The sequence below is a fragment of the Melanaphis sacchari genome, unplaced genomic scaffold (assembly GCF_002803265.2).
Source record: "Melanaphis sacchari strain LSU unplaced genomic scaffold, SCAv2.0 Contig85_pilon_pilon, whole genome shotgun sequence".
Lineage (NCBI taxonomy): Eukaryota > Metazoa > Arthropoda > Insecta > Hemiptera > Aphididae > Melanaphis > Melanaphis sacchari.
The window spans coordinates 1,292,591-1,312,192 of NW_020271605.1; the positions used below are offsets into that span (position 1 = coordinate 1,292,591).

Genomic DNA, 19,602 nt, shown 5'->3' on the forward strand with positions numbered 1-19,602 from the left:
ATGGCAGTAACCATACACCTACACAATTGCACGGGGGCTCAATCTCTCCTTGTTCGTTGTCATTTCTACACACACATACGTTCATATATATAATACAATAGCTAGTATATATCACATAATAATCCATCTCCTATGTAATCCAACTAATTCCGCGAGACAATCTTTGTCCATTGACCGATGACGAGATAAATCAGACAATACATACGGTGCTGAACGAATACGTATATGTGCATTATTTAAACGTAATAGAATGTATATATCTATACCTAGTATGTATGCTATGTACATATATTTCATATACTATCTAATATATCATATTTATACCTATAAAAAGTTCCCCGGCCACATATGTAGAAACCGTATTATACGAGCTCGTAGCATCTATGAACACGATCCATCAACCGGTAGACGGCTTTTCCGTATTATAGAGTCTTATCGATGGAAAACGATCCGAAGACAAACGACAATCTTAAATTTGCTTAATGTGTTTACAACGAACAGTCTACACATTGCACAAGTATGATGTATAAGAGCGAAGGAAAACTGTAATACCACACGTCCGCACGACGATATTTTGTTTTCACGTTGCAGAAGAACAAGAGGTTTTTTTTATAACTTAGACCTTCTACGTGGCCTCGATATCACTGTTTAAGCACATTTTTGATCCTGCCATAAAAGCCGCTCCGGACGAAGACAGTACATTTACAGACCTAAAATGAACTTTTAAATATTTAGTGATAATCATTACACAATAAATATAACTATTAAAGTCATTTATTTTACTTTTAGTAATACTGCAGGAGGTTAACATCAATTTTTTTTTTTTATTATTATAAATATTTAATATGTTATAATAATATGAAGAAAAACCATATAATCTTATCAATTTATATGACTCAAAATATAATAACATATTTCTATAAATACCGTAAAAAAGTAAAATTGAGTATAGTAAAATTTAAAATAATATAATATAGTAAAATACGTAAAAATGTTAAGTTGCTACAAATAATGTGTTTGATTTATTATAAAATAATTAGCATCATTATAAATAGTTAAAATATAATATTTCAAATATAAGAACAATTTATAAGGGATTTTGTATTAAATTTTCAATTGTCCTATAATAGCTGAAAAATATACTGTGTATAGAAAATTAGTATATAAACATTTGATGAAAATTTCAAGTTTTTGTGGTTGTTTATTTTTGAATTATAATAAAATAAAAATATTATTTTAATTGAAAACTGGATAGCATAAAATCTCCCGTTAATCCATAAATTTTTATTTGTTTTTCCTGATTATTTTAAAAAATAATAAGAATTTTTAATTTTGACCTCTCTAAAATACAAACTATATAGATTCAATTATTTTTATCTAAAACTGGTTCAACATTTTATCGACTACTTATCGTGTATACGTCCACACACCTAATTTTATAATGAAAATATTCATCGCTCCGCTCAAAATCTAAAAAAAACTAGCAAGCGAGTATAAATATATAGCAGCTATAAATCTTAAATACACTTTTTAGGTGTAATATTTAATGTTAAGTGCGTACGTAAGTTACGTTAAACAACTCAAAATCAGGTTAAGTTAAACTGTTCACGACGTATCTTCTGCACATATAGGTTGTTGAGTTGTTATCTTTTAAGTCACCCAAACTCCGGTTTTTAATTTTAGTACTCGTTGAAATGATGTATAGTACCTAATTGTTATGGTTGGTTCATATATTTTTCCCATTTTATGAGAGTTAAAAAGACACGCCTAGACGGCGCAATATATAAATTGAATTAATATCATGTAATAACTCAAGAAGGTCTCATAGCTGAAGTCGTATTTAATAATGATGCATTTCGCTATCTGCATGACCGGCTGGATTTTTATGAGTTCTTCATCCCCCTCTCCCCTAATTAATAGGCCAGCTAAAAACGGGTTAACTCATTTTTTACGTCATTGAAGCTACGTTTAGTTTTTATAAAAATATAGTTTGTTTCATAATAAATTTAAATAGGTATTTAAATTAAAAGTAGGCTAATACCTATTGTCGTTGAAACCTTAACAGCTAATTAAAACAAATATATAAATGCGTAGAAATAATGACCCATGTTTCGTTAAACGTAGTAAAGGCTCTAAAATAAGTCAAGTTTGGTTTTTACGACATCAATCGTGCAATAACCGTTGCGTGTTAACGTAAAAAACAAAAGAAGCAATTCTAATTATGTTTGCATTGTTTAATATTAAATCGTTTTTCTAACCGAAATAAGGAAGTGAAATAAAAACAATTTAAGTAAAGATAAATGCGTTTGATTTCTTCATATATTTTTTAGTACTTTTAAATCCAAAATAAAACAAACGCCGAGTAGCTAAAACGATAATATTCATTGCAGAATATGTAAACCGAGAACAATAGTATAAATAGAGCAGCAATATACCAGACATAAACGTATTGGTAATTTGTGCTTCTGAAAGTTTTGATACGATGTGTAACACACGAGGACGACAAATAGAAGAAATTATTAAATATTATCAATATATATTATACGTAAATACAAAACATTAATTTCTTTCAAGTCATTGCTATAATGGATCTTTTTCCTGTTAATATCACTAATATTTTTAATTTATTTAAAATACATAATTGGCTGTTGCTACAAATAAGAATATATCATAATGTAAATAATGTAAAATAACGTAGTTTGTAAATATAAAACTAAAGAAATGTTGAAATCAATAAATACAAATATTATATAATTTGACAATTATAAAATTTAGTTCATAAGCCTAAAGCCCTAAAATTATTCAATTGATGATTTTACTATTAAAAATAAATAAATATTACTTAAAAGTTCAAAATAATAATTTCAGTAGATACCTAATAATTGCTTGTAAAGCATTTTAATTGTATTTTCACTAAATTTAATAGTTCAATTCAGATGATATTTCTTTAAATGTCAAAAGTATATTTTTCTAATATTTTATTTTGTTGACTTTTATACATAATATCACACCACGAAGTAAGATTTTTTTCTACTTTATCAACAAATCAAATTTATATTTAATATTTACTTTATTTTAGTATTTGACATAAAATAAGCATTAATTAATAAGTAAAATTGCCAAAGTTAAAACTGTTTTTCTAAAAACTTGAATATTACGAAACAAGTATATCTTTTTACAAAATTGCCAGTCAAAATAAAACAACATTTTTTTTTTTTTTTAATATATTTTATCGTCATAATTATTGAAGTTCATACGTTTTTGAATATTTTCATCAAACATTTTTGATTTCATATTCAGAAGTAGAATATTTTTCAGAGTATTTGATACACAAAAATCAAAATAAAGACGAATAGTTTATAAGTTATTAGTGTCTGAAGTTTAGGTTAGCTATGTGGAGTTGTACGAGGATATCTCGCAAATTGTTGGTTTATTATTCCATTTACCTAAACTTTAAATACTTATAAGTTATAACTCTTAAATCGCTTGTCCAAATTTCGATTATTATGTTTCAAAATACTCTGAATAATATTTTAATTCAGAATATGAAATTAAAAATATATGTTGTAATTTAAAACGTTAAAAAAATTATTGTTTTATTTAATCTGATAATTATGTAAAAAATTGTTTTTAAAAGCGTTAATATATTTTGATATAATGCATTTTTTTCGATAAAAGAACAAAATAACATATTATTTTTTATATTGATATATCGATTTTATGATTTGTTTGACACGTTGTATTAAAAAAAAAACGTTTTCGACCTTTACACTGATGTTCAGCACAAACAAATAACTATTAGTCATAAATAATAATAACAATGTTGGTTTAATAACATAATAATAAGCGCATTAACCTCAATACTGTGGTTATTAAAGGTTAGCAATTCGTGTAAAATAATATTTATATACATAAATATACATGTGTGTGTGTGTACGCGTTGTTTTTAACCGACAACGAGGTAAAGTTTTAAATAAATTAGCATTAGGATGTACACTTTACAGGCTTATTGGACGATAGAAATATACCTTGCAAAGGTATTCTCGTTTCTCAAACACGTTTTGGTTGAAAACTACGTGTAGATTATATTTAATAGGTTTTCATACGAACAAAATAATAACATCATGCCGTTACACATTCAAAGCTACCACGTACAATAGAATTCATGCTTCTAGATATTTTTGTTTTATAAAATATAGGAATATATTTTTTTTTCCAAGTCCATTATAATAACTACAAGTGTTAGAATGGATTGAATTATTTGTATCCTACATCGCTACTTTATAAACAAATCTACAATATAGCATCATTTTAACATTGGTTTTAATAAATAAATGATTTTACAGCCCAAAAGAGTAGAACATCTCATGTGATTTTCCCAATGGAAAATTTTAAAGATAGATTATTAAATGTAGAAATTTGATCGATGGGGATTAATGGTTTTAGTCAGTGCGATTAACGTTGAGGTTTGATGTGTACACAACACACTGTAATAGAGTTCAAATTGATATTTAACAATTAGCCGTGTGAAACTTATCAAAACCAAAAGATTTAAAACTGTAAATGGTGTTGATTAAGATTTATGACTTCATAGAATATTGATATAATTATTATTACCATTTAGTATTATGACATAGTAACTATAATCTATAAATATTTATTTATTTTACTTATCTATTGAAATATTACACGGATTTGGACCCAATACATGAATTAATTTAATACATAACATTCGAAGATATTTTTAAACAATAAAAATAATCAATTTAATAAAACAAAACAAAACAAAATATAAAAAATATTTCAGGTATATTTCAATTTATAAGCATTATTAGATAAGCGAAAACAAGATATATAAATAAAAGAAAGGAAATATAATACAACGGGTTGATATTATAATCATTTACAGATTTTATAATTCTTAAGAATGGAATATTAGTAGCATAAATAGCAGTTTGATGTTTGAAATTAAATAGATTTATTGATCGGGTATAAGTTGAGGAAACTTTGAATGATAGCCGGTTAAATAAATTAGGACAGCAGTCAATATAGCCATTTAATAACTTATAAATAAAAACAGATTCTACGTTGTTCCCAGGATTAAAGATTTAAAGGACGGTAAGATGTATGATGAATTCAATTCCGAGTATATTAGACTTGAAAGATAAAAAGAGTAAGCACTTATTCTAAACTTTCTCAAAGGTAGTTATTAATCCAATAGTATATAGAGACCAAATATTCTTTTTCTAGGAACCATATTCTAGAATCGAGCACACTAAAGAACAATACATTTTAACAAAAGTATTTTTATCATTAAAACCGACACAGTATCTGTAAATGAAATAAAGTAGTTTTAAGGCGTTAAAAATCTGGAGATTCTTAACCTAGAAAAAATATATAAAAAAAAAAAAAATGTAGAAAACATTTTAAAAACTATTATTTTTTTCAGTTTATACATAAAACAACAGTATTATTAATATTTATACACCAAAATTATTTTAATTAATCATCATTTTTAACACTTAAAATTATTTTATATAATTTTATTTTAGTTTATAACGTAGCTTTTATGTAACATTGTATAATTAATATAAAATAGTTTTTATTTAAAAAAAAAATTTTAATTGAATTCCCAAACAAAATAAAACATGTTCAGAAATTATAAAATTGGCGAAGTAGCTTATAAAAACGTTTACAATCGTTCGTTTTTTAGCTAAAAAACAAATTTTTTGATAAGCGACATTCGTTCGCAATCGTGCTATAAAAAATGTAAAACGTTTGCAATCGTGTTGCACCCCCTCAAATAAAGTATCAATCAAATTAATTTTGATTATAATAAATAAATGTTTAACGGGATAAAGAAGCAAATGTAATATATGAGAATAATATTTATTATTTTTGCTATTATCACACCATGTAAAAGTAAAATGTTATTCACTTACTGACTAAACGAGATATCTCGAAAATAATTTGACCTATGAAGTAGAATTTTGTTAGGTAGGTGGTTTATAGGCGGAGACGTCAACTAAAAAAGAATTTTGCAAAATTGGTATTTTAAAGAAAGACTCACACAAAAATTTCTTGGCTCATAAAAAAAACGATTTACAAATTAATTTGTTTATAAAAAGTAACCATTGGTTACCGAAAATAAAATAATTAACACAATTAGATACATTTTATATTTTATCTAAATATCACCCATTTTACGTTTTGTTCAACACGAAGTCTTGATAAATATAAATTTATTTTTAGTAATTCCATGTTTAACAGAGAAGCAAATCATTCAAATATTTTAACCATTATTACGAGCAACTTATACTTAAAAAAACATTTAATGTAATATTGAGTTACAACCAAAAGAAGTAGCACTCACATTTTTTACGAGCAACTGTGAGTTACCTTGATAAAATAAATGAAAAAATAATAATTAATAATCAAAAAAAAACAAAAATAGTATTTAAATTAATACGAGTATATACGTTGATAAGTCATAAATATCAGCTATAAGCTAAATTATAAAACCAAAAATATTTTTTTATTCACACACCTTACTCTAAATGTTAGCATTAGGCAATCAAATTATTTAATACGGATGCATTTTGAACAGTTAGTGAAATGTACGGGGACAGCTAATATTATAATATTACTAATTATTAATTGCAATGTTAGTCAATTATATCGAAATGGATCACAATTTCATATAGGTATGCGTTTTGTATACTGATTTATAATAGCCAGAGGAGCGCACACGCCCCTTATATTGATTACCATAAACGACACCCCCTCTCACTACCACTACAAAGTTAGCACCCCTTGGCAACAACTCAAAAACATTCACTCTTTCTGCACTGATAAACATACAGTGTGTATAATGTATATATAAATAAATTATTATTGTACAATATTCTCTTTCTGACAATTAATGCATTTGCATATTGTACACATATATTACATACTACATTTTCGGTTTTTAATCAAAAATTTCAGGCTACAACCAGCGTTTACTCTACATTAATAACGTATCGTTTTAACCATTTAGATTTAACACAATAAAAACAAACTTAATTAGTTTATCTACGATTGGCTACAAAAATTATTATAACGGTTCATAAATATACTTAAATATACGAACACAACTGGAAAATATATAATTTATAATAATAAATGTATTATGTATGTATATTGAATAAGTTACTCTTTTTAACACTATATTATATTTCTCATATAGCTCTATTTATAATTAAAATAATGATGTAGATACCTACACCAAATAGGCTTATAGAATAATGGGATTTATTTATATAAGTAAAAAGTAATAACGATACATATCGCACAACGATATTATTTTTTATGTATATAAATAATAAATTATAATAATCTACAATAATTCGATAAAATACTAAAACTAAAACTTTTTGTTTATCGAAAACATGTTTTTCTATATACATTTAATAGATAACATTTTTAAAACACATTGATTGTGAACAAAAAAATGCTGAAAAATAAATATAAATACATCTAGGATAAATCTGAAACATCAGGCGTTTCATCAATGGATATTAGATTTATTAAACAAAAATGATTAAAAGTTGTAAATAGAAAAAACGAAAACAGAATTGGCGCCGTAAAGGCTTTCAAATAGCAAATAAAAACTGTCGATGTATAGAATCAACGAGAATGGCAAAGATAAATTAAATAATTTAAAATTAAAATTAAAGAATCGAGGAAAAATACTCCTTCAGAAAACAGGATAAATTAGATTATAACAACTCAAAGATGAAAATCAATTTGAAACAAATTAAAACGAAAAAAAAACATTACTTCATAAATCTCGTAAAATGCTTGTACCTAATCAAATAATTGAAAATAAAAAGTCTAAAATCTAAAATAAAATTATCTTTAATGAATGAGATGACAAGTCTTATAAACCTAAGTTTTCTAATCTAGAAAACAAGTGCATAGTATAAGTTAAATAAATATTAGTTGAGCACACTATTATTACCATTAACCATTATACTGTATAGTGTTATGCATGATAAGTTCCATGCAGTTACTATATTTAACTAACAGTAACTTAACATTGATTAAATATACCAAGTCGTCATCAAATAAATTAATCTAAGAGAAAGCAAAAATAAATGTATATAATAAAAAAATTATATACTTACATTATTTTATAATTAAAGTACTACATTAAAAACTCATAACATATTTAATTTATATCTTAACTATTATGATCATCACAACTTTAATAATATTGTAAAAATGTTAAGTATTACCTAATTATCAACATAAATATTTAATTAAAATATAGCAATATAATCATTATATCTTTTATTTACATAAAATATTTTAAAATGTAACACGTAACATAAAATACAATAATAAAACTAAGATTTAACAATTTTGGAAATTCTCCAAATCGTATTTTTCTCAAATTAAAATTTAATTAGTTGAAAAATATTTTGCGTAAATATAATTATTTATTCTTGAAACAAATAATCATGTATATTTAAACTGGTAAATGATTAAATACATCAATAATACTAAATAATTAAATTTTACAAAAATGTATTTTGATACAAAAAATAAAAAAATATAAACTGTTACGATATGTGGAAATTGAAAAAAACGAATTTAAATTATAAACTTTTTTTAATGATGATTATTTTTTATAAATTTAAAAATTATGGAAACCACAAATATGATTAACGACAAGTAATATTTGAATGTATGTACGTTATGAAAGAGCTACCAATAAAAATTATGGGAAAAATTTACGTAATTTCAACTTTAGGACTTGTATTTGAGCAAAAATTCCAACGATTTAGTATTTACGAACCAAACGATAATCTTATTTCAATGAAAACGAGTAGTTGTTGACAGATTTCAATCGACGATTAACTATGCAGAGTAATCGAAAAAAGTGCGAAACGATGCGATCTATTAAAAAATATCGATCAAGTACGATGTTGTAATAATACACTGAGTGATTCACCAAGCATGCTCGATCTCTTATTTATTCAGTTTTGCTAATACTAAAAATGTTGTTTTTAGAATTTTTAAATATACTTCAAAACCATCACTTAAAAAATTTTAATAGATATAAACTTTTGTTTTTAAACAAACACTAGAAATTATTTTGTCAATCATTTTTATTTTTTTTTAAATTTAACGTGTTAAAATTCAAATTCAAACGAGCTGTTTTTTAATTATTTAACTTAATATAATAATAATATGGTCATTAAGTAAACTTGAACATTCAAAAATATCAATACTTCTGTGAATTCATTGTTAAATGAAAAAAATGGGAATGTGCATGCATAGTGAATCACCCCATAAAAATAAATTTATATACGCTCTTAATAAAATCATCACTCAATATTATTCAATTGTGACTATCACTAAAGCAATATATATTAAAAGGATACTATCAATAAAAAGAATTATCTACAGACAAGGAAATAATGAAGACAAAGGTCAAATTTAAATGCTTGTCTGAAACGGAAATCGGAAATAGGACGCAAGCGTGATGTGCAATACCATGAGCTCCGTTTTTCCCGGGATATGGAAACGCGCGTCCACCACGCCCATAATACAGTGTAATAACGCCGCCGAATCCACCCTCTGCTTTCCAGGTACGTACTCCCCCGAAAAGTTTAGTTTCTCTCCCCACATTACGACGAGGAATCATTTTCATGACACTTAAAGAAATCGTTTCAATATTTTTTTTATATATAATATAAACATTTACAATTGTACAAAATATAATATGTGTATATGTGGTGCAGCGCGCAAGATATCTACTTTTATGCATAATCGTGAATACAAATTTAGAATTACTATTATACACTATACGTGTCGAGCTAACGAGCTCCGATATCATATAAGGCCACAAAATACCACGCATTTAATCATAATTTAGCATGTATGCAATACGATCGTTCGAATTACATTCTCATCCATTTCCTTTTATTATAACCCCATTAATTTCATAGTATAATAAATATTTGTATATTGTATATTAAACAGGTATAAAAAAATGTGTTTGGTGCACATACTTGTACCACTAGGAAGTTATGAAATGATGTTTGATGGACAAAAAAAAAATGTAATTGGAACGTGATTTTATAAGTTTATTTTTCTTTTCCGAGAAACTAAAAACTTTATTACGCAATATTTAATAGAATAGATTATATAAATCTTTAAAAATGGAAGAAAAATACGCTAAGGTAGTAAAAACAGAAGATTCTTGCTATGGAAATAACAATAATATACAATGGTTCGTTATTATTGATTCACAAAATAAATACCGAAAAATGACCAGAAACAAAGAAAATACAAATTGTTTAGATCATATTCAATTATGAGAAACAAATAACCAACTATGAATCAATCAAATGAAATATAAGCCATCGAGCTATTTATTTTTTTTAACACTAAGAAATCAATCTTTGATATGAATATGCAACATAGGTGGGAAAACCTTGTTGTGATATTATAGTTTTCCTTATGGGTAAGTTTTCTATAGCTGGAGGTTAAAGAACTGTGTAAAAAGTTTTTTATAAATAATAAGACACATTTGGTTTATAAATCTATAGTAATTACTATATTTAAAATAGTACTTTACTGTCTTAAAAGATGACCATTAATAAATTTATCGATGAATTCACTTGTATTGATGGTAATTATCGAACTGCTTATTGTGTGTCATTTTAATATATTAAGTAATAATTTGGACGTGTTAAAAAGTGTTTAGTGTGTATATTTTATAATGTGTGTTAATCGTATATATATAATGTGTAACAAATGTTACAGAATAATCACAAATAAGTTCTCGTTTCTCGTTAAGACGTTAAGTATCAATTTTAAACCACTAAACAAAATACGCACTAGGTATACATGATATACATACATGTAATATACATGCAATATTCATATTCATTAACAATTATTTTTATGTGTTTATGCAAAGTTCTTTATTTTTGTTTTATCACATTATATCATAATATATTTATAGATAATTAACATTTTGTGAAACTTTTTTTTAGGTATTTTTAAATTAAATAAACTTTAAAAGTACATAAATATTGATTTATATTAATTAATAATTTTATCTTAATATTTATACCCTATTGGTTCTAGTTTTAAAATCAGGTATAAGTAGATTTCAAAATAGATAAGGTATGAGTGACTTATGACCAAATATATTTCACTTATACTCATCAATAGTTCATTCATTTAATGATAAAATGTACTTTTCTAATAGTTAATTTTAAATATAATTAACCAATGACCTCAATGATAAATAGAAGTAAAAATATTAATATTTCAAAAATGATTGTGCTTTTTAACAAATTTGTGTTAGGTAACAAAATATGTTCTATGGTACATTAGTGCTTATAAACTGCACATCAACATTATTAGATACAGTCACCATAAAATTATTACGGTAAACATTATTTAGTATTTTACTCGTAATGACAAAAACTAAGGTTTATAGAAAAAAAAAGTATCTTGATATAATAATTATTTATTATGTATTTATATATTTAGGACGATACGACAAAACAAAAATAATCTACAAAATATCAGCTTGAGTAATTAACACTTTTCAATCAACTGCATAGGCTGATTGTGGCATATGACAACAAGCGCACATGAATAATGCTGATGCTATTATAAGAATAAAGAAGGCATTTCATAAATTGCAAGTAAAATAAAGATCTATACTATCATATATGATGGCTACAATTACCAGGAACGTAAAGATATTCAAAATCCAAACAAATTAAAGATTACAGACCACTTATTTCACATTATAAGATAATGAAGTTTTATGACATTAAATTTGCAAACAAACTTAAATATCATTCAAACATCGGTTCTGTGTGGAGAACAATTAAAAGTGCATATTTTGATTTTTCTTCGATAGACATTGTTAATCGACGCTACCATAAAAAAATTCAAAAATGAACAAAGATCACCTTATGAGACACAATGAACGATAATACTTACGAATAATTTACTTTATTAAATAATTATAGGTAATGTGCATTTATGTAATATTATTCATTTTAATTATTAAAATTGTTTTAAAAAAATGTATTAATGGGCATAATATTACACTGGTTTAAAGCACATGGATGCAATTGTTGAAACATAATAAATACAATAATATTATCTTTATGACTAAAGATATTAAAATTAAACAAAATATGTTATAAAAATAAAAGCCACTAACCTTAAACTATTAAGTCACAGTTGTCTTGATTAAAGTTATAAATATATATATTTTTTTTTTGTCTCAACCTATATAATGTTTACGCAACCCTAAATAATTTGTTCCTACCCCAGGTTGAAAATCTCTGTTTTGAACAACAAAGACATACAATTTTTTTCATCTGCGAGTATTTGCTTGTTAGAATTCGTTTAGTTAATAAACAAAAATTGTTATTCACATAAACTCTAAACAGTCTAAACCTATCGAACCGATTAACATTTAAACTCATTTATTCATCACGGTCCTTTGACCTGGCTATAATTTTAGTTGTTGAACTAAATACTATACAGTTTTCAAATTAATTTACAAAACTGTCGTATACACTGCAATAATATACCTATACCAAACAGTCTTGTAACCTGCATATATTATCAAATATTATACTATAACAATAATTGTAGTTAAAACTGTTCTCACGCGTAAATGTTTATTTAATAATTGCATATTTAGGCACTCACAAATCATAATAACTACGTAAAATATAACACAATGAAATAAAACAATATATTTTGCGGTCTAAAATTATCAGCGAATTCCTATAAAAACAATTTAATCAACCGTATTTGTACACATTTACTTTGTATAGTTTTACCTTACATTAACGGCATGTTCCAATGCCCAAGTTTACAACACTAAAAATATCACTAAGCGGTACAGTGTTGTATGAGTGGGTAATTGTAATGAATGTGTTAAATTTTAATTAAATAATATACCTGTTATTATATTCGAAAAACGATTCTTAGCGGTGACGATCTGTCAGACAGGATACAGAAGGTTACGATACAATACACGTTACTTTTGACTATCTTAGTGGTCATGGCCCGTTTCTGCCAAAAAACCGGTTCCCTGATTTACGCCTAACCCTTTTCTACCAAAAAAAAAGGTATGATTCCCGTTTTCGCAAAAAAAAAACTTTGAAAACTAATGATTTTAATTTTTAAGCAATATGTGTTGTGGTATGTATAAAATATCGTAAATGTATTATGCGATTGTATATAATAATATTTAAAAACTCTAATTTAACTGTGCCAATATTCGAATAAAGGATTATTATTATCTACTTGTATTATAATTTATAATGATAAGAATATGAAACATTTGTACATGGTTCCCAAATAATAATTGGCGAAACGGGAATCGTACCTTTTTCGTTTTTAGCGGAAAAAACAGATAATATTATTTAGGCGGAAACGGGAAACTCCCGTCTCAGTGACCAGCAACCTTTTTAGATTATCGCGCCACATTCAAAATTTAAAAATGTTTCACGGACCTGACAACAATACAGATTTTACATTATTACTAAAAAATAATGTAATTAATAAATAATACACTTGTGTATGTCTTTATTCTATCACTAACCGACTTGCGATCAAATACTTGATATGCGTTTATTAGTTAAAAATATAAAATAATCAATAGCTTACATTATTTTAAAGTTTAAAGGCGGTTGTTTGCCGTAATTGTGACCACTGATTTATCCTATTGCGTCTAGAGTCTAGACTATTTTATTTTTTTTTTTTGACCCGTTAACATTTTAAAATAATATCAATTCTCCTATAACAACATGCTTCATAATATAGGAAACAATATAATAACACTGTATGTGCATAGATATTTCAAATTATTATTAATTTTTAATACGTATAGCTGACAAAATAATAATACCAGATCTGCACTACAGTGTTTCGTCATCGTGAATTGTCAATGTCCAAAATCTAATAACGAATATCCACCAGCAACAAAAATGATCACTATATCGAGGGATGAAATAAAACTTTCAGAACATTAAGGATATATTACATTACAAATACTCGATCACTTTGATAACGGTACACACACATATATATATATATATATATATAAGTAGGTTGGTAGTAGAAACGCACCACGCACGCGCGACACGCACTTTATGTGTATGACGACTGAGAACGACTGCACGTAGAAATATAGTATAACCTAACCGTCACCTAAATTCTACAACATGATGTTCTCATACCGTAACGTAGTGTAACATGCATTCGCAGGTTTTCGAATATAATATATACAATTATAATATTATAATATAGTTGACCCTTTAATATGCACACGCAAATCCGCATACATTATAAGTAGAAAAGAAGTACTATGTTGCGAATATCGATAAACCGGTAAATGGTGAGAGTAAAATAGTAACTACTCAGTCACGGTGTGCAAGTAAAAAGATATAATATAATAATAATAAAAAGTTTGAACTGGTTGTTGCGATACACTGATAGTTGTTGTACGTGTGAAAGTGAAATCGCTAACAGAGCACCTCCAGGATTAACGACCTACGTCATTAAGAAACACGGGCGGTAAAAAAAAAAAAAAAATAATAATAAAATATATTGAATAAAAATTCTCGAATTCTCGTACGTACACGTTGTATGTGCAATGTGCATACAAGTATATAGTATGTGTGTGTGTGTGTGTGTGTGTTAAACGCGTACTTCATTGAGTCAACAAGGTTAGAGCTCTAAAGATGATTTTGCTGGTAGTAAAACGGCGCCAAGCGATTAATATCGGCTTAAGTCTTCACTCAGATTTTGAAATTCGATTAAGGGTTTACATAATACACTCCAATCGTACAAATAGAAAAATCTGCTGACTTAAATCGTCGTCAATCAAATGCACGCGGGAAACGTGTTATTATTATTATTATTATTATTATTGTTATGACGCACAGGTGCTCAATACCTCGTACAACGAAACTTCCACGGTAATATTCGAGATTAAATAACGCAACAAACAAACGATTAGTGTACACGTTTAATGATAATACCGCCCAAGTCGGAAAATGGAAAAATTGCAGTAACAGTGAGTATAGCTATATAATCGTTATAGGTAATACAATTAGAATACAACTTGCACACTACAGAATAAAGGAACTCGCAAATATCATTATTAATTTATGCGTCACATTATAATACACATTATAAATTACACGCATTTTATATTAATGTTATAACTTACAAGGTTTGTAACGAATGGGATGATTTTTACTATCTTCAGCCAGTAGCCAATATGTTCACACATGTTTCCATACACGAAATCGATCACTTAATCGAGAAATAAATACTTTACAAGGTATGAATACTACATAATAATAAAGGATAATCATATACCCCATACTCTCAACGAATATTTTTTTCTTGGATGGGGAGTGTTTCGTTGCATAATTAGGTTAACGATGTACTTTGAAAACGTATCTAATTACCGTCTACGCGTCCCATTTATTGAGTTAACCAAAGGTTCACGAATACGTAAATAACCCTATTAATTTTCTAACCAATATATACAGGTACACGCTTTGAGCTTCAATTAATGAGATGACACGTTGTTCAAATCCTACGTCAATTTGACTGGCTCGTGCAGTTTATTTACATAGAATTGGACCTACGCACAAATAATTTTTAGGCCAGAGTATAATATTTACAAATGTTTGCCGCTTATAAAGCCAACGATATTATCGTATATTATATCCTAGGACGAAACGAAAATAATAGTAATTTATTTGGAAACGTCAGCACGTTAAACAACGTCGATAAAGTATGAGATGGCAACGATATGCGTACGGCAAAAGAAGAATATTATTATACTTACGACAAACAAATATAAAATATACTATTATACGTATACAGACTGAACACGCATAGGTAAGGTATATGTTTGATAAGAGATATAGAAAAGTCTCATTTTCCACACGACGTGTTTGATACCGCGTTTTTGTTTTTTCGGATTATTTCAAACAAAACAAATAATGTATGACTATTAATAATTGTGCTTTGTCAAAATAATTATTAATTTCTAGACACGAGTGTACATTTCCGATGAAACGGCAATACGCTTTATAGAAAAAAAAAACGGTGATTCGCAATAGTTTTTATTGTAATAACCGCAAAACGACGTGTAATATACAGTAAACGAAATAATACAAGTCTCGGAACAATCGGTTCGCGACGCGGAGGTCGTTGTACCGCGTCGATAATCATAAAAATAATAATATTGTGTACCTACGTGTGCGTTGCGTCGAAGCAACAATATGTTAAGCATATTATCCCAAATCCTGTACTATTATATGGTAAATAATATTAAATATTATGAATGTGCTATATGAGTTAAACAATTATTATATTATACAGCATTACGCCTATATTATGCATTTATTTGACCGACCAGCCGGAAGGAATACTATTGTAAAAATATATTGACCTTTACTACACGGTGATCACACACATATACACAATGTTGTTTTCTTGAAGTCCGTTATAAACACTTGATGATAGAAAAAATAATAATTATTATATTAGAAATAAAAAAACTCAGACCCACAATATTAAATATTACATAGTACACTAGTATCCTGTCGAAAACGTCTATCCCAAAGTTTTATGAATGGTGCTACCACATAACAGTAAACTTTAACGGCTTATGGTATAGTCCTTCTCTCGAAGGCTGTATAATGTATATTGTATACCTCTCTTTCTTATATATATATATATATATATATATATATATACATACACACAATCGGCGACATATAAAAACGATAAACTCAAATATACTTTTAAAACCTTACGCGTATGTTCAACTGCAACACGGCGCGTATTATAATATTGAAAAAATATAAACGAGGTTATATGACACGACGTTCGAACTATGTATTATATTATACGTTATAGCACGAACGACACATATGTGTGTTGTACGTGTAAGGTACCTACGTTTAAGTGTTTTATTTTTAAAAACATTTTTTTAGCAGTTATATATGTGTATACAAACACGATTTTCGATAGCATGCACGTGCAATAATTATCTGCAGGCATGGTATACAATATAATATGTTATTATTACCATACATTCTTAAAATTATCGCGTGCTCGCAAATACACACCGCACGCATATGTACCTAAATGGCTATATCAAATGCTTGCTTAATTTCTTATACATATAAATATATATATAACCATAAAAAGTACTTAACAGGAATAAAATATGATACGTATACACGCGGGTCAAATGCAGCGAAAAACTTCCGGTAAACGTGGAAAACAAAAACAAAAATAAAAATAATATTAAGGGGTGGCGCGGAGAGCTAGGAATGAAACTTAGACGTTTAACCACTCACTAGTGCAATCTGAGGGTCGTCGTTGTCCAGCTCGTGATAGTAAGACTGGTCGCTTCCCCTCCTACTGCCGTTAAAGCACATGATCCTCCGGAAAAGGTCGGACACCGCGGCGCAAAAACCGCATTGTTGTTGCATCACTTCGACGATGTTTGTAGTCGGTGTGACGGACCTGATTAAGTGACGGCGAAAGCTACGACGGCGGTGGAGGTGGCGAGAGTGCACAACAACAACAACAACAACAAAAACAACAACAATGACGATGATGGCGACGACGATGACGACGACGACGTCAACACCACCGGCCGGCAGCTCCAGCAGCAGAAGACGGCCGCCGTCCGGTAGGGACAAAAGTAAAAGTCAGTCGCTGATGCCACCACCGCCGTCGTCGTCGTCGCCGCCACCGCCGCCGCCGCCGCCGCCGCCGTCGCCGTTACCAACGACACCACCCGCTCGGCAATCACTATCTCTTATTATGAAGTAGTAGACCGTTGTCGTCGCACGTGGGACGGACCGAGACGCACGTGATGGCGGAAGACAGAGACGTTGGCTGTGATGGCGGCAGTGATGAGGTTATGCCTAGTCGCATAAAACCACCAGGACGACAGCAGTCGGGCGGTTGACCGATCCGACAGCGACACGGGACGACGGCCGCGGAGATAGTATATTATAGCAAATATTAACTCTTATGATATTATCGCGTCCCGTGATGGCAGTGACGGCGAGACAGCGGTTGTCGTTGCGTCCGAGAGGGAAGAGGGATAATATGAGTAGAGAAAAAAAAATTAATCACAACAAATCGGCAATATAGTATAATACCAATTTATGATAGGTAATCGAAAAAAATTTATTATAATAAATTATTGTTATTTACTATAACTATTATTATTATTATTATTATTAATATTATTATTATTATTATTATAATTATTACTATTATTACTATTATTATTATCTATACGCGCGCGTAACTGAGGGCGGCCGGCCGGCGAATAGTCACTCCGGCGACGCACGCACACACACACACACTGAGACGGCGGCGGCAGCGGCGGCGCGCGAGCGCTCGCTCTGTCTCGCTCACCCGCGCTCCGTCTCACTCGTTCGCTCCTTCTACCGTTCTCGCGTCTCTCTCGCTCTGCCGGCGCGACGGCCACGCTCGCACGCACACACGCCACACGCACCGACGGTCGGGAGGCGGCGGCGGCGGTGAGACTATATAGCGAGCGGTAGCGGCGAGCGAGCGGCAGAGCGGCAGCAGCCGGCGAGCACCGTAGCGGACGCGCACGGAACTCTCGCGCACACACGCACGCAGCTGCCTGCCTGACGCACACACACACGCCGCCCACGCACCGCACACACGCCGCGGTGTGGTCGCCGTTCTCGCTCCCCGCGCCGCGCACGCCGCTCACGGCCGGGTGGGCGCGGCCCCCGCCGCGTTACAGGCCACGCCGACCGGCCGGCCGGCCGCGACCCGATCCGAGCCGGCAACGGCGTTGGTGGTGGGGGGGCAGGGTCGGTCAGGGCGCGCGCAATTCGCGGTGGCGCCCAAATTTCCACCGCCACCTCGCGCGGCTGCAGGTGCAGGCAGAGCGGACGGACCGGCGGACCTACGCGCCGTGTTTCGTTTATAAAATCTTGATATATTATTATATTATAATAATAATAATATGTCAATTATCGTTATTATGACGATTTTGTACTTTGTCGCGCCGGTCTTGCATTGTCGGCGACAAAATAATATACTACCATCCCTATTAGACGACAGTTTGTTTACTAAATATCACTCCCCAAAACCGTCAAGTTCTAACGGCCGACCGGCTAAGCTTTACTTGTACGACAGTGTGTTGTTTAACAACAGTATATAGTAGGTGTCTGCAGGTAGCCTTTTCGAATTAAACATTTACCAATCTTAATGCTTAATTTTTGCTTAGATCTATCGAAACGTTCTCATATATAAAACGTGCAGTACACCGAGCGATACACGTATAATTCAGAATTAATCCATTTTACAAATTAGGTTACCCACACTGAGGTTCTGAAACCTAAACCTAAATCTATCACTGCTCTACAACCAAGGGAGTGAAAGATTAAGTATTTCGTGAATATGAAATAGATTCCAAATTGATTTCATTCAAAGTTATAATTGAGTTCATAAGTAATGAAATTTTGTTCCATC

General features: G+C 29.5%; 1 protein-coding gene across 5 annotated transcripts in view; it reads right to left on the reverse strand.

Annotated features, from left to right (window-relative positions):
* The window catches only part of LOC112602328 (high affinity cAMP-specific 3',5'-cyclic phosphodiesterase 7A-like), a 114,852-nt gene that overhangs the window by 57,692 nt on the left and 37,558 nt on the right, over positions 1 to 19,602 (reverse strand). Inside the window, exon 1 of one of the 5 annotated variants that reach the window (XM_025350351.1) lies at positions 17,430 to 18,267. The exons of 3 other annotated variants lie outside the window; for them this stretch is intronic. In XM_025350351.1, the coding sequence (XP_025206136.1) occupies positions 17,430 to 17,564 (135 nt within the window). In that variant the 5' untranslated portion in view covers positions 17,565 to 18,267. Of the gene's footprint in view, positions 1 to 13,948; positions 14,181 to 17,429; positions 18,268 to 19,602 lie in introns of those variants that run through there. One more of the 5 variants, XM_025350354.1, reaches the window with a different exon arrangement.